Source organism: Fukomys damarensis, unplaced genomic scaffold, assembly GCF_012274545.1.
Source record: "Fukomys damarensis isolate Sample0158 unplaced genomic scaffold, DMR_v1.0_HiC HiC_scaffold_26, whole genome shotgun sequence".
NCBI lineage: Eukaryota > Metazoa > Chordata > Mammalia > Rodentia > Bathyergidae > Fukomys > Fukomys damarensis.
In genome coordinates, this window is record NW_022900938.1 from 24,529,709 (window position 1) to 24,543,282 (window position 13,574).

General features: G+C 41.4%; 1 protein-coding gene across 2 annotated transcripts in view; it reads right to left on the reverse strand.

The window, feature by feature from the left end:
• Window positions 1–771: 771 nt before the first annotated feature.
• Gad1 (glutamate decarboxylase 1) overlaps window positions 772–13,574 on the reverse strand; it is a 35,310-nt gene continuing 22,507 nt past the window's right edge. For both annotated transcript variants that reach the window (XM_010606964.2, XM_010606965.3), the window contains exons 11-17: window positions 12,295–12,411; window positions 11,011–11,075; window positions 8,432–8,510; window positions 7,341–7,490; window positions 4,091–4,198; window positions 2,700–2,789; window positions 772–2,178 (exon numbers count right to left, since the gene is read on the reverse strand). In XM_010606964.2, coding sequence (XP_010605266.1) covers window positions 2,005–2,178; window positions 2,700–2,789; window positions 4,091–4,198; window positions 7,341–7,490; window positions 8,432–8,510; window positions 11,011–11,075; window positions 12,295–12,411 — 783 coding nt within the window. In that variant the 3' untranslated portion in view covers window positions 772–2,004. The remainder of the gene's footprint in view (window positions 2,179–2,699; window positions 2,790–4,090; window positions 4,199–7,340; window positions 7,491–8,431; window positions 8,511–11,010; window positions 11,076–12,294; window positions 12,412–13,574) is intronic.

The window sequence follows — 13,574 nt, forward strand, 5'->3', positions numbered from 1 at the left end:
TTGGCCTTTAATTGATAAAACGAGACTCTTGAGCCCGAGAGTCCTGAATCCAAATAAGGGCATAGGGGAAAAAAAAGTCAGCCCCCAGGAAGGATTTGAAAGAACAGTGGGAGGAAAATTAAAGTGTCTTCATGATCACTCCGTGGAATCCGGTTTGTTCAATACAATAAACATGAAATCAGTACTTGAATTAGTGAAGACTGCTCTAATCCCTCCAGGTGCTCATAGGGAACTCTTTGTATGGCAAAGGAATGAGATAGATGGTGTTTATTTTACCTTGATAGAAACTGAGCCCTATTCCCTAATGAACCAGCCCCAAACTTATATTTCCACAGGAAGTTAATTGGGACCAGGATCTTATCCCAAGTGAATTGGGATAAGATATGTGGAAAGAAGGTATAGTGGACGTATGACCTTGCAGGCATTCGGATACCACGGTATCAAAGGACCTAAGATCCTCACTAGAGAGGCTATTTGCCTGCTGTGTCTACAACTGTAACGTCACGGCCTGATGCAGAGGAAGCAAACACCCTAATGACTAGGTGAAGCCTCTTTCTCAAGCTGCGAAGAGCCAATTTCATTTAACCACAATCATGAGGATTCTATAGGCGAGGGGCTGGGGAATCCACGACAATGGGTCCAGTCTTGCTTAATTAATGATATATCATCTACAGTCAGCTCATGGGCAATGACTGGGCTGTGGGTGACCCAAGCAGCCGTAACGGGAAATCTCTCTACGGGAAGAACAGACTGGAAGAAGATTTTGTTCAAATTCTCCGTGGAGAATATATTTATTTATATTCTGCTTGCATACTCTAAAACACACAGTGTGGATTTCGTTTCTTGAAAAACAGTTGTGAGACTGGTCGATTTATCAGAGATCTTCAGAAACATTGCCTTAGGTTTCAGCTAAGCGAGTCACAGAGATTGGTCATGAACAACTACAAAATTACAGGAGATCTAGTTATTATCCAACAGTTACTAGAAAAGCATGGAGAACGCCACACACACAGCCAGACAGAGGGTAAGAGAAGAGCAATGATACCGAAGTGAGCGGATTTCCATATACACGACTCAATATGCAGCGTCGGAATTCTCTTACAGACAGTACACTGATGCTCAAATCATTATTTTTAAGGGCACTCTAATATAAATGCGTGTCTCGCTAATTTTAATCTTTTCTCTTTGGCTCACGGATGCACGAAAATTCCATAAACAGTATTCAGAACTTACTTCATTAATATATACATAAGATACATTACAAATGAGAAGAAAATACAAGATGCCTCTTTTCACATGGTGAATCTCTGAATATAAATCAGCAATATTTCACTGACCTACAGTTAAACAATCATTAGAATCATTACAAGGCCCCCCCTTCCCAGGTCAGACAACAGTAATATACAGTCTACACAAAGTAATCTCTGAAAATACAGCAACGGTACACCTGTAAGAATGACTCTGCTACTGTTTGCCCCTAACTGGGTACCAATGGGGAGGGCGTGTCAGTTGTCACCTAGTAGTGCTTTTTCTCATCCATCATGCTTCAGATGGGAGAAGCACTGGCAATGAGGTCAACGCCCACCAGCAGTGTCACCCCTGGTCCCTAGGACACAGCATTCTGGAAACCATCTTCCCTATGGTTGTTGGGTGAGCTACTTTGCAGCGTGTTTAGCCCCTCAGTAACTGCTGAAGGTGAAGTTAATTCTCTTGGGGTGGGAGACATGCTGAGCTCTAGTGCTAAGCCACACTCACTATACATATATAGAGAGAGAGGTATATATAACTGTACATATATACTGCGTACTAATGTGCAACTTTTAAAAAAGAACAGCATTTCCTGCTAATTCTAACAAACAAGCTTAATAATGTTGAAACAAGTATTCTTCAAGGTATTATATTTTCCTTCAATGACATGGCCTATGTGTTTCAGCAACTTAGGTTTGTTCTAGAGTGCCAGAGGAGAAAGGGAATTCCTATAAACTCCTTTTTTGCAAAGAGCAATTACAGATCCTGACCCAGTCTTTCTATCTCTTCAATGAGGAAGTCGATGTCAGACTGGGTGGCAGCAGGGTTTGAGATGACCATCCGGAAGAAGTTGGCCTTGTCCCCCTGAGGCTGGTAGCCAACCATGGTTGTGCCTGACTCCATCATTAGGGCTTTGATCTTTGGAGCCACCTGGTAATGCAAAACAAAATTCAGAAGTGGTTATTAACACACAACCCCTTTTTAAACAGTTCAGTCCAATTTGCTTTCTACTATTTGTGCTTATACTGACATAAAAAAAACAAAACAAACCCCAAAAATAAATGCCCAAAACTGTACCTAGGTGGCTTTAATTTATTCAGTGGTTGAATGAATGAAATATTACATAAATTAAAGGTAACACCAACAACCACAAATATATAAACTAGATACAGAAATCAGTTAAAATGAATCAGCAATAGAGTAGACTTGAACTTGGTAAAAAGATATTATAGCAGATTCAGTTTAACATAGAATGTTCCCAGGAACACAGACATCATTCACTTGCTCTGTAGTAAAGAGCAAACCTAAAAGTCTGACCAGCAGCAAGGGCACAGTGCAGCCCTGAGAAGACTGGGCAAAGGCAGCTCCCCAACACACCATTCCTGGAAGCCCACTTCAAGGCGTTATTTTTTATTTCTCCCCCACTGGATGAGATGAACACAAACCCATACCCTGTGTAGCTTTTCCCGTCGTTCAAGGCTGTCCGGAACACCTCTGAGGCTTTGTGGAATATACCAGAAACAGACGTTTGTGTGCTCAGGCTGCAGAGATTTTAGCAAACAAACAAACAAACCAAGTTATAGCAACTTAAGAGAAAACTTCCCAAACCCATAAACGTGCACTCTTGGGGGGAAGTTTCTATTCTGAAAAAGAGGCTTGTATGTCTAAAGGTGGTGTTATATCTACATACACTAGGAAGAAAAATGCTCAGGCTTTCCAGTCATATCTGGCAAGAGACAATTTCTCACAAGCAGTTAACTAAAGTTGCCACCTTTAAACATGGAAATGTTAAAATAATTACATTTGGGTAATTGGAAAAAAAAGCATTATCCATTGCCCATTTTGCCCTTTGTAGCAACTCACATATAGAAAATGCTCAGGATAATTTTATTGTCACTATTTCGTTGCTGATGCAGTTTTTCAGTCTCCTGACTATTTGCTGTTTGCCAGCACTGTGCCTGCCTGTAACTGGCTTGTTAAACATAACGTATTTGTTTTATCAGTCTGTCAGCAGAATGTTTAAAATAGTGTGAGGAATCAGAGTAAAGGCCTATATGTGAGATGGACAAACACCAGACCACCGATTTTAATGCTCAGGGCTTTTCTGCATTCATCTGGTGACTTTTGGGTATTTTCCTAATAGTTGAGCTTGCCTGAGACACAAATGCCAAATGTTCATAGTGTTACATTGTACTGGGTTATATGTGGTTACATTACACTAGATTATGAGTGGATTTTCTTTTATTTGGACTGGCTCTGATGCCATCTTTCTTTATTCACCTGTGAGTTCCATTAGGGCAAAGACAGTGTGTGTTCGGGTTAATACTACATAACCCAGCTCCTGGTGTAGAGTCCGGCACATGGTAGACAGCGAATATTGGTGTGACGAACACTTTCCTGTATAATCATGGTGTTAACTCAGGGCAGAGATCATTTCATTTGGCTCTCCTCATAATCTCTAGAGATCAGAACCTCATTGTAGAGCCAGTCTTGGGAGGTAGGATATAACAATCCTTTAAGTTTCTTGGAAGTGAGAACCACTTTACCATGGAGATCCAACCCAAGACAAACCCGAGTGATGAAGGATTTGGATCTGCCGTGGGAAGACTTCCAGTCTGCAAAGAGCTGGCTCAGAACTGCATAGTTTTAGAAGATCTGAAGAGGAAAAGTCATCCCAATGCTATTGGAAGAAGGGTTCACAGAAGTGGTGGAAATTAAATGAAGAGTACATAAAAATGAAAATTTAGAAGCAGCTTGTGGCAGTGTGGAAAACATGATGTCAGGAGATACTTTCAGTAGTTTTTCTGAAGTGCTAGGTATCTGGTCCATGATGACGACTTACCTCCCCATCAAAAACCATCTCAAATTCATCTCTGTCTTTAATCTTGGTATAGAGGTATTCGGCCAGTTCTAGGCATTTGTTGATCTGATTTTCAAATCCCACTGTGCCCTGTTTTAAAGAGGAAAGTTGACAGTCAGTTGTGTTTCCCTGTGATGGGCATTTGGGAAAGCTAGGTTGTCCTATGTCTAGGGGAATGTACAAAACAGTATTCGTAGAGATAAGAAGAACCATGTACTTGAATATGTACATCTTCTTCTCAGGTCTACAGCAATAAAATGAAGTGTCCTGTCTTCTCTTTTGAAGGCACTCTGGTCTCTGGACAGTTGTTCTCAAGAGAGCTTTCAGCTTCCTGCTTGTTATTCAGAGCCTGGACTCAAAACCTATTTCTGGCTTGCTTTTAGTTAGGTCTACTCCATAGTATCATATCTGGACAGAGGCCAGTCCAAAAGCTATAATTGCTCCAAGAGGAGATGAGGATAGAATTGAAATTAGGCATGAAGAAACTTTTAAAGCAATTTGACAGAGTAATTTTATATCTATTGACTCTATTTTTAAGAAATAGCTTATAAATTTGAATATTTCAGCTTTTTATTTAAAGCAATTCTTCCTTATACTGGTCCAGATAGGTTGAAAGAATAAACAATTATTCTTTATGATAGAAACTTTGAAAGACCCTGTCTCTGAACCTATCTTCTCCAGCAAGAAGTCCTGGCCAAATACACCCCACATACTCACAGGCAGGCTACCTTCTACATAACACAGTTTTATACCTTTCCTGTGGCAGGGAAGTAGGCAGATGGGGAAGCCATGGGTCTTAGTACATCTCCCGAGACTGTCATAGCTCCAACTATTGACAAACTAATTGAGCGTGAGTTTCAAAAGCTGGGGTGGCTGATTATTAACAACTGCACGAGGGTTGCGGAGTGCGTTGGTGTTAACGTGGAAAGCAGATGCACGAGGCTGGCTTGTGGATCGCTAACGGGCCTGGGCAGAGTATGGCACTGGCAAAGCAAAAGCCTCCCCAAGTGGTGTCCCTGCTGACACTGGGAATGAAGCCATTGTCTGGGCCAAAACTCCTGAAGACAGTTCAAGAGGTTATTGTTAGGTAAAATGAAAACACAAATTACTGTGACAGGCCAGGTGTCATCACAGGAAGGATAGGCTCTTCCTCTTATTGCTTATATGCTTGAGAGTTCTGTGATTACTTTGTGGTATAAGCCAAACTCAGACTTTTTCTGTAGTAAGACCAATGACTTAATGAGGGAAAAAAGCAAATGATCCGCCAAAGTTTTCCTACAGAAGAAATACTTCATTAGATATTTTGTCAGAACACCTTGTTGTTTTGGTGTAATGTAATCCCAGGCTTAAACACAGAAATTATTGAAACTAGTTTATAGTAGAATCAACAATTGGGATGTCATCTTTTTAAAAAGCTTCTGCACTGCCACAGAAATCACAAGCAGAGCTAAGAGACAACCTACAATGTGGGGAAAAAAATTTTACCAGCTGTTCCTCAGGCAAAGGTCTACTATCTAGTATATATAAAGAACTCAAAAAAACAGACCCCACCCCCAAATATAAAGACCCAATTCAAAAAGCAGCATCTGAAATTAACAGACATTTCTCAGACAAAGGAGTAAAAGCAGCAAATACTGGTCATCCGAGAGATGCAGATGAAAACCACACTGAGATTCCATCTCACACCAGTAAGAATGTCTGCTATCAAGAAATAAACCAATAACAAATGCTGGTAGGGTTGTGGGGAGATAGGAACCCTTCTTTATTGCTGGTGGGAGTGCAGACTGCTGCAACCACTGTGGAAATCAATATGGAGATACCTCAAAGAGCTAGGATTAGAAGTTGCATTTGACCCAGCTATTCCCCTGCTGGGTATCTTCCCAAAAGAATTAAAAGAATCATACCACAGTGATATATGCTCACTCACTTTATAGCAGCACAGTTTGTAATAGGTAAAATTTGGAAACAGCCCAATTGCATATCAACTGAAGACTGGATAAAGAAGATGTGTGTGTGTGTGTGTTTAATAAAATGGAATACTACTCAGCCATAAAGAAGAAGAAACTAGAGACATTTACAGCTAAGTGGATACACATTGAGGTCATACTCAAGTGAAGTTAATAAGTCACTCATGTGTAAATATTGAATGGTTTCTCTGGAGTGAAAAAAGTAAAAGTGTAAATAAGGATTAAATGTATAATTGAAATTGTGCAATAGAAAGAAAAGTCTAAAGGAGTAGAGAGATTGGGAGGGGTAGGGGAAAGATAAAAAGAGAAAAGAAAATATATGTGAAAAGGAAAAACATGGAAACAAAGTCTTTCTAACCAGGGAGGGGTGGAAGGGCTGAAGGAAGGGCTGGGGAATGGGGAAAAATAACCAGATAAGCCATGTATGGGTACAAAATCCCAATGATGAATGTAACTATATTGTATACCTAAAATGTACCAATAAATTTAATAAAGATTAAAAAAGAAATTCGTTTATAATAGATAAATAAAAACAATGGATATGACGTAGAGCTGTAAAATTTTAAAAATTGCCTTTACTTGAGTGTATAAAAATTCTTTTGAAACAGCCTAGTGATAATCTTCTCCCTTACTTATATTTTGGGGGAAATGCTAATAGTTTTCTTCCTTTATACAGAAGTGGAACTGAAAAGGTTAATGGCTTCTAACACAGTATGTTTCGGAGTGGCAGTGGGATTTCTTAGAATTAAGCATGCAGTTTCCAGTTCCTTGCATCTCCCCAAAAAATTTTAAAGTGCATTTTCCAGAATATTGTATAAAGTACAAATAACGAGGAAGCCACTATATAAGTAGACCTTAAAACTGTCATATATATTCCATGATGAGAGTCCTCATAAAGGAACTCAGGATTCTGCTCAGAGTAATGCAGTAGTTTTATCTTTCAGCTTTTATCTCTGCACCAAATAATTTTAGTACCCCTAAAGATTTCTATAGAAATTCTTGTCTTAGCATCATTTTTAGCTGTTACAAGAGAAAGTTGTAAGAGAATTTCAGGATAATTCAAACTGAGGAGACTGAACTGAAGCAGAGCAAATATGACATAAGGCAGTTATTTCATTCACAAAGAAAACAGAGGGAGCGCAATTATCTAGATACAGATTAGCCCCATAATTAAATTATCTATGATACTATCATAGCCTCTCTTTCACCAGCCAGTCTGTGCATGTTACACTCCCGCTTTATTTCTTGGATTTCCCCTTTCATACCTTTGCTTTCCACATCAGCCAGAACTTGAAGATGTCCACATGGCGGCCACACTGAATTGCCTTGTCCCCGGTATCGTAGGAGACATCATATTGCTTATCTGGCTGGAAGAGGTACCCTGCACACATCTGGTTGCATCCTTGGAGTATACCCTATGGTGGGAATCAAGATGCATACATCTGCATTCAGGGATCAGAGACATGGCTAGAAGCAAGGATCTGGGGTCACGTACAGCCTTTTCTTTCTGATGGCTTTCAGAGCCCTTGCATTTGTCCTGATGTCCTCTAAAATCATCCTTGGAAAAAACTTTACCCCTTTGTTCTCTGTCACTCTGTCTAAGATGCCTGCAAGAAGGGCCCCTTGTTCCTCCAAGGGATGTTTGGAAAAATGTAGGCATTGTCTGGGAAGCACTACGGCACTGAGGGGGCAAGGGTTTGGGATATAAACCTCATAGGTGGATGGGATTTTCTCACTCAGACACCTCTACCATCACCCACCAAAGTCTTCCAAGCTTTGCAAGATCTCCTGTGAAGTTAAGGGAGACTCCACATGTGAGTGAAGGAAAGCCGCTGAGTGGGTTCCCACTCCTACTGGCTGGGCACAGATTTGGGAACGCCTCAGCCTGCTACAGTCCACGAAGCAATGACACATCAAAGGGCAGGGTCCCACTGCTAGATGTGTGAGAAGGGACTATGGCTGTAACTCATTTACAGAAGGTTTTCCATCCACATTCCTTGATGTCCTAACTAGGTATTTGTAGTTCTTATTGTGTCTAATTTATTTCAGTTTCTGGGACCATGAATTCATACCAAGAACTCAAAGTATGTTCCAGGGAGCACTTTGTCCTCCAAGAGGACAAAATCTATTGGGTGTCTCCCCCGCTCACTCACATGTTTGTATTCAAATTAAACAATGATTCTGTCACTGCCAGGGCTCTAAGCACTGTACAAAGAAGGTGACAGTAAGAGCCAAGAGGAGAGTGAGGGTGGCTACGAGGACTGGGAAGGACAGCGTGACCGCCTCGGGTGGGGATGCCACAGCAAGGACTGTGAGAAGACCCTGTGCAGGGTGCCTGCCTGTCGGTGGAACGGACCTTCTCCTTGACCAGAATGGCTGAGCACTGGAGCAGCACGCCCATCATCTTGTGTGGGTTCCAGGTGACTGAGTTGGCCCTGAAAGAAGCACAGGACACTGAGGAGAAGATGCCGGACTGAGAGACAGCTGTCCTGTCAAGGAAGACACCACTCACCTCCACTCAAGTCACAAATGTTTTCTGTGGTGTTCTCCTAAATTGATTAATCAAGTAGGAAACATCACCCCCCCATCCCCATCATACCAGGAATCGAACTCAGGACCTTGCGTTTGCAAGGCAGGCACAGTGCCACTGAGCTAAACCCTGGCCATAAATAGGAAACACTTTTGCAGGCAGTCTTGGAGCATTGCATTACAGATGGCATCTTCTGTGTAACTGCTATTAATGATTGCGGCTGTTTATAAAGAGCTAAGAGCTTTAGGCAGGCATCATTGTGGTACTGTGGTGAACAACTCAGGCTTTGGAAGCAGGTTATCCAGCTCTGAATTTCAGCTCAGATGTATGCTAGCTGCGGCATCTTAATAACTCCTTGGTGTCTCAGGCTTCTCATCTATAAAATGGGATGATTTTATAGATTTTATAGATGCCTCACACGATTGAAGAAAGCCTGAAATGAGTTAATAAATATAAAATGCTTATATACTGTCTGGAATACATAATACCCACACTGTATAATTCCCCACAATCCTCTGATATAAATACTGCTATTCTATTTAGGTGAAGAAGCTGATATACAAATATGTTAAATATATTATATAAAGTCACACAGCCAATTCAAGGAGTTTAATTGCTGAGCAGACTTCGGATTTCTTTCTTCTCTCTATTCTTATGTATTAAATGGGCTGATGAGGTACACCTATGTACTTATGGGTAGTACAAAGAATCCACTGGAATATTCTAGGCTTTGACTATTTAGTAATGTTGTTTAAATGCTAAATGAGCATGATTTTGCCAGTTTGGGCTGCAATGCCAGCTTAATCAGCATGGTCTCCTAGCAAACACATCACTCTGTCAGACACAATTAGATGGCTAAGGAGCGCCCGAGGACATCACGAAAATAACTGAGTATAATGTCTGATGATTGCAACTTGGGTAACTTGCTTCAGTGGGTCACAGACACCTTCCCAATGGCCTGACCCACAGCTGGGCTTGGTGTTTCAATACCTGTGAAGGATGTTTCCCCTAACACAGCAAATGCCTCAGAATTATACTGCCTCTGCTCTCCTAGCACTAAGTCCTCATTGTGAATTTTTAACCTGTTTGTCTGATTTAGTCCCTTTAGAGGGGAACTTATTTAGTATGTATATACACTGCATTTCAAGGAACAGAGAGAAAGTTCTGAAATATTTTCCCTTTAAGTGTGTAAGCAGGAAAACCTGGTGAAAGAGACCTGTGAAATGTCCCAAAGAGTAAAGTGATTTCATGAAAAGGTGCTGACCTCATGAAAAAGCATTTGTGCCAAGCCAGTTTTGGAAGGTAGTGAATTCAATCAATTTTCTCATTGCTATCATCTATGAAGTCATTAAAATTATATTTAGAGCTCACAGGCTATCTTAATGGTTTTCTAAATGTCTAAAAGTTCTAAAATAATGATTCTGTGCTGCTGCAAATGGCAAGTGAAAGACATGCTATAGATCCAGTTTAGAAGGCACGTGTGCTTTAAAATGTTAAAAAAGAAAGTCTGGCACACAGAATGTTTTAAGTTGTCAAGGACAGAAGATGACTATCGCCTGAGAAACCTATAGTAAGTAACTCTGTTGTCCTCATCTACATTTACTGTGTTATCCTCTAAGTCTTAGGGTCAGACAGTTGTGCTCCAAAGAGTCAGTCTCTCTCATCTTGATCCTGGCCTTTCAAAACTGAGCCGGAAGTGGGGAGGCGTATTCATGGCAACAAAAGCCAGAGTCGTTACTGCAAGAGAAGTTACTGGTGTGCTTTTGTGGTTCTTGTTCCCCTCAATCTCTCCAGTCTCACTCTGCTGTTCATCCCTTCCACTTTTCTGCAGTCCTGCTGGTTTCTGTGATGGTCCTTCCAGCTTGCTACGTGCGATCTTGTCTCAGGGCCTTTGCATCCGCTGTCCCCACTGCCGGGAATATGGTTTCCCATATCCCTGCTTCCTGCCTCTCTGTATCCCAGCATCTACTGAGATAGTTAGAGGGAGTGGAGTGTCTTGCTGCTTTCCCAGGAGTAATCTAGCTTACTGAGGAAGAAGAATAAAAGGAATCAGAGGGCTTTCCTGTACCCATGGTAAATTCTGAGTTAGCCTCCAATTCTCTGCACAGATTAGCCTCTCTTTTCTCCAACCCAGACACCTGCAATCTCATCTATCATTGTGTCTATCACATAGTGTTGCAATTACTAGTTTCTAGATCTTTCTAAATTGTGAACTCACCTAGGACTCCCTGACTGGGAAATCAATCATAAAATAAGTGCTCAATAAATATCTGCTGAATGAATGTGCACGTTAGTCAGACTGAAACAAAATGTTGGGAACCTGGGCTGGGGAGGTGCAGGCTGACATTAGAGCACAGCGTGCGGAATGTTCTGGATGCAGAGAAGCCTAGCAAGCTCACCCGTACCTTTCTATGCCGCTGAGTTTATGGCGGTGCTTCCTGGACATGAGCAGCCCACCGCCCCAGGCAGCCTGTGAGGACAGAGAAAGGAGAGGGAGAGGGAACAGCGACATTGAAGAATCTAAACCCAGCCAGTCACTCCATACCTCTAGTAAACCATGAGGGAGAAGGAAAAGGTGAAAAGCAAGCTCCTCTGATGAAAGGAGCCCATGCTGATTGTTCAACCAGCTCAGGGAATTATGACTATTCACTATTGTCACTAAAATGTATACTAGACATTGGGAAATGGGAAGAAAATGCCATTGTTATTTCTTTACCAAAAGTTCCTCCAGGATAATGTCAGAGTAGTGCTGTGAGGGATACAGGTAAGCCAGGTCTGAGCGTGTGCCTGAGGGGTGAGAGCTAAAGGTCCAAAGTACTATGGAGAGCCAGGGTCACCCTGAGCCCTCCAGGGAGCCGTGGAGACTCTGGAAGTGACACAAAGGCTGGCACGCTGTCTGCTTCTCCCTACAGTAGAAGTCTAACAACTCCTGAGAAACTCAGAAAGCAGCAGCTTCCACCAGGTCCCGCAAAGGTCCAGGAATAGCGAAACATTTGTGTGGGACCATGGTGCATGTCTACTGGATTGCTTGGCATGTTATGTGGCACAATATTCCCAGTTGTTTGTTCAGCAACAGGACAGATTTTCCCTGTTGTGAGAAGTTAAATCCACAAGAAAAGAGACAGAGAGCAAGAAGAAAAATATACACTTAGTCACACAGGTCAACGTGTACCTTTGCATTGCTGGAAAAGTTCAGAAGTGTTTTTCTTAGTTGAAAATGCCTTCTATATGCTTCCTGATTTTTCCTATATGTAGCAGATAAGCATTCTTATTGGAAAAGTGTCATAGATAGCTGGGAAGCAGGCAGGTAGCTAAATGTTCACATTCATGGCCACTTTCTATATACTTTATTGTATATTTTTCCCTCTCTGAGGTCAACTACATTTTACTTTGTGGCATTAGGCCAAACAAAGCAGACTGGGAAGCCAGTGGAAACCACATTCTAGGAGGAACCACAGAAGATAGTGATTGGCCAGGAAGGAACTGCTTGCATCCCAGAGGGTGGGCAGGTCTGCGGTAGGTACCAGTCATGAGTGGCTGGCTGGAGGCCGGGGAAGAGCTGGAACTAATGTAGTGTGCAGAACGGGCCAGCTGGGGTGTTGGGAGCAGCTTGAGGCAAATCAGAAAGCAGAGCTGTTTCCACCCCCTCCCCCAGTGGACTGGGCTGCTCTGCGAATTATAGGACTTACATCGACATGCAGCCAAAGGTTATATTTCTCACATATATCTGCAATCTCCTGTATCGGGTCAAAAGCTCCATAAACAGTCGTGCCAGCAGTTGCATTGACATAAAGAGGAACACATCCCTAGAAGGTGAGAGAGAGAGAGAGAGAGAGAGAGAGAACTGATTTGTGCTCTCAGCCTTTCTCTTTTGCTCATTTCACACAAAGTAGAAGAACTGCCATGGCATTTATTTTAAAGTGATCGACCCAGCTGGTGTGGTATCAGCTACTAAGTCTGGTAGTATTTTTTGTTAGCTCATTTACTCGCTCATTCATTTATTCAACAGATTGTTTTCAGTGACTTTGATATACCAGGCTCAGCTGCGGGTGCTAGCAGAGAGCACAGCAGGTGAAGAATTCTGTCATTGTGGAGTTTATGTTCTAACAGGGGGGAGGGTGCCAGGCAATAAAATAAAATACACGGAAGATACAGTATGTTTGATGGAGATGAGTTCTGTGACAAAAATAAAAAAGAGTAATTAGTGGAATAAAAAGCAAGTATTACTAAAAATACTTCACTTCTGAATATCATCTGCTATTGTTCTTCATAGGTCTGTGTTGTGCTATGTGTATTGGTATAACAATTAAATGGAAGACTGGGTGGTGATTTAACAGGTCTATGCACTGCAAAAGGCAAAACACTTATACATGGTGAAAACAACTGAATCAGAGAAGGAGGCACAAAAAGGAAGCTGAAATAAAAACATGTTGGTAAATGGTCTGGCAGCTACCTGACAGAGACTTGGGGATACATATGTTCCACGAATTTTTGTGTCTAATAATGTTTGTTGGGGCCAGATTTGCCAAATGCCATGGGTCATCTGCTAGGGTATGGAAGAACTTTGTTAAACAGGGTTCTAAGGTTAAAATGGCATTTATTAAAACAATGATACCCCTAACAAGAAACAAGTAAGAAGATCAAATATCTTCATGCTGCCTAAGTAGTTGATTTATTGAGGAATAGCAAGCGATCACTTGCCATAAAGAAGACAATTGGGTTAATGGCTAAATTTTTCATTTATCAAAACCAAAAATAGATGTTTTATAGACACAGCTTTGAGGCCAAATAATTTCATAGTTAGAAATAATCAAATACCTAAGAATAAAATTTTAAAAACAATAAAATTATCTCCTATTATCAAAGATTTTTTATTGGGCTGGGGATTTAGCTCAGTGGTTCCACCACCTGTATTGCAAATGCAAGGTCCCGAGTTCGATCCCCAGTACAAAAAAAAAAAAAAAAAAAA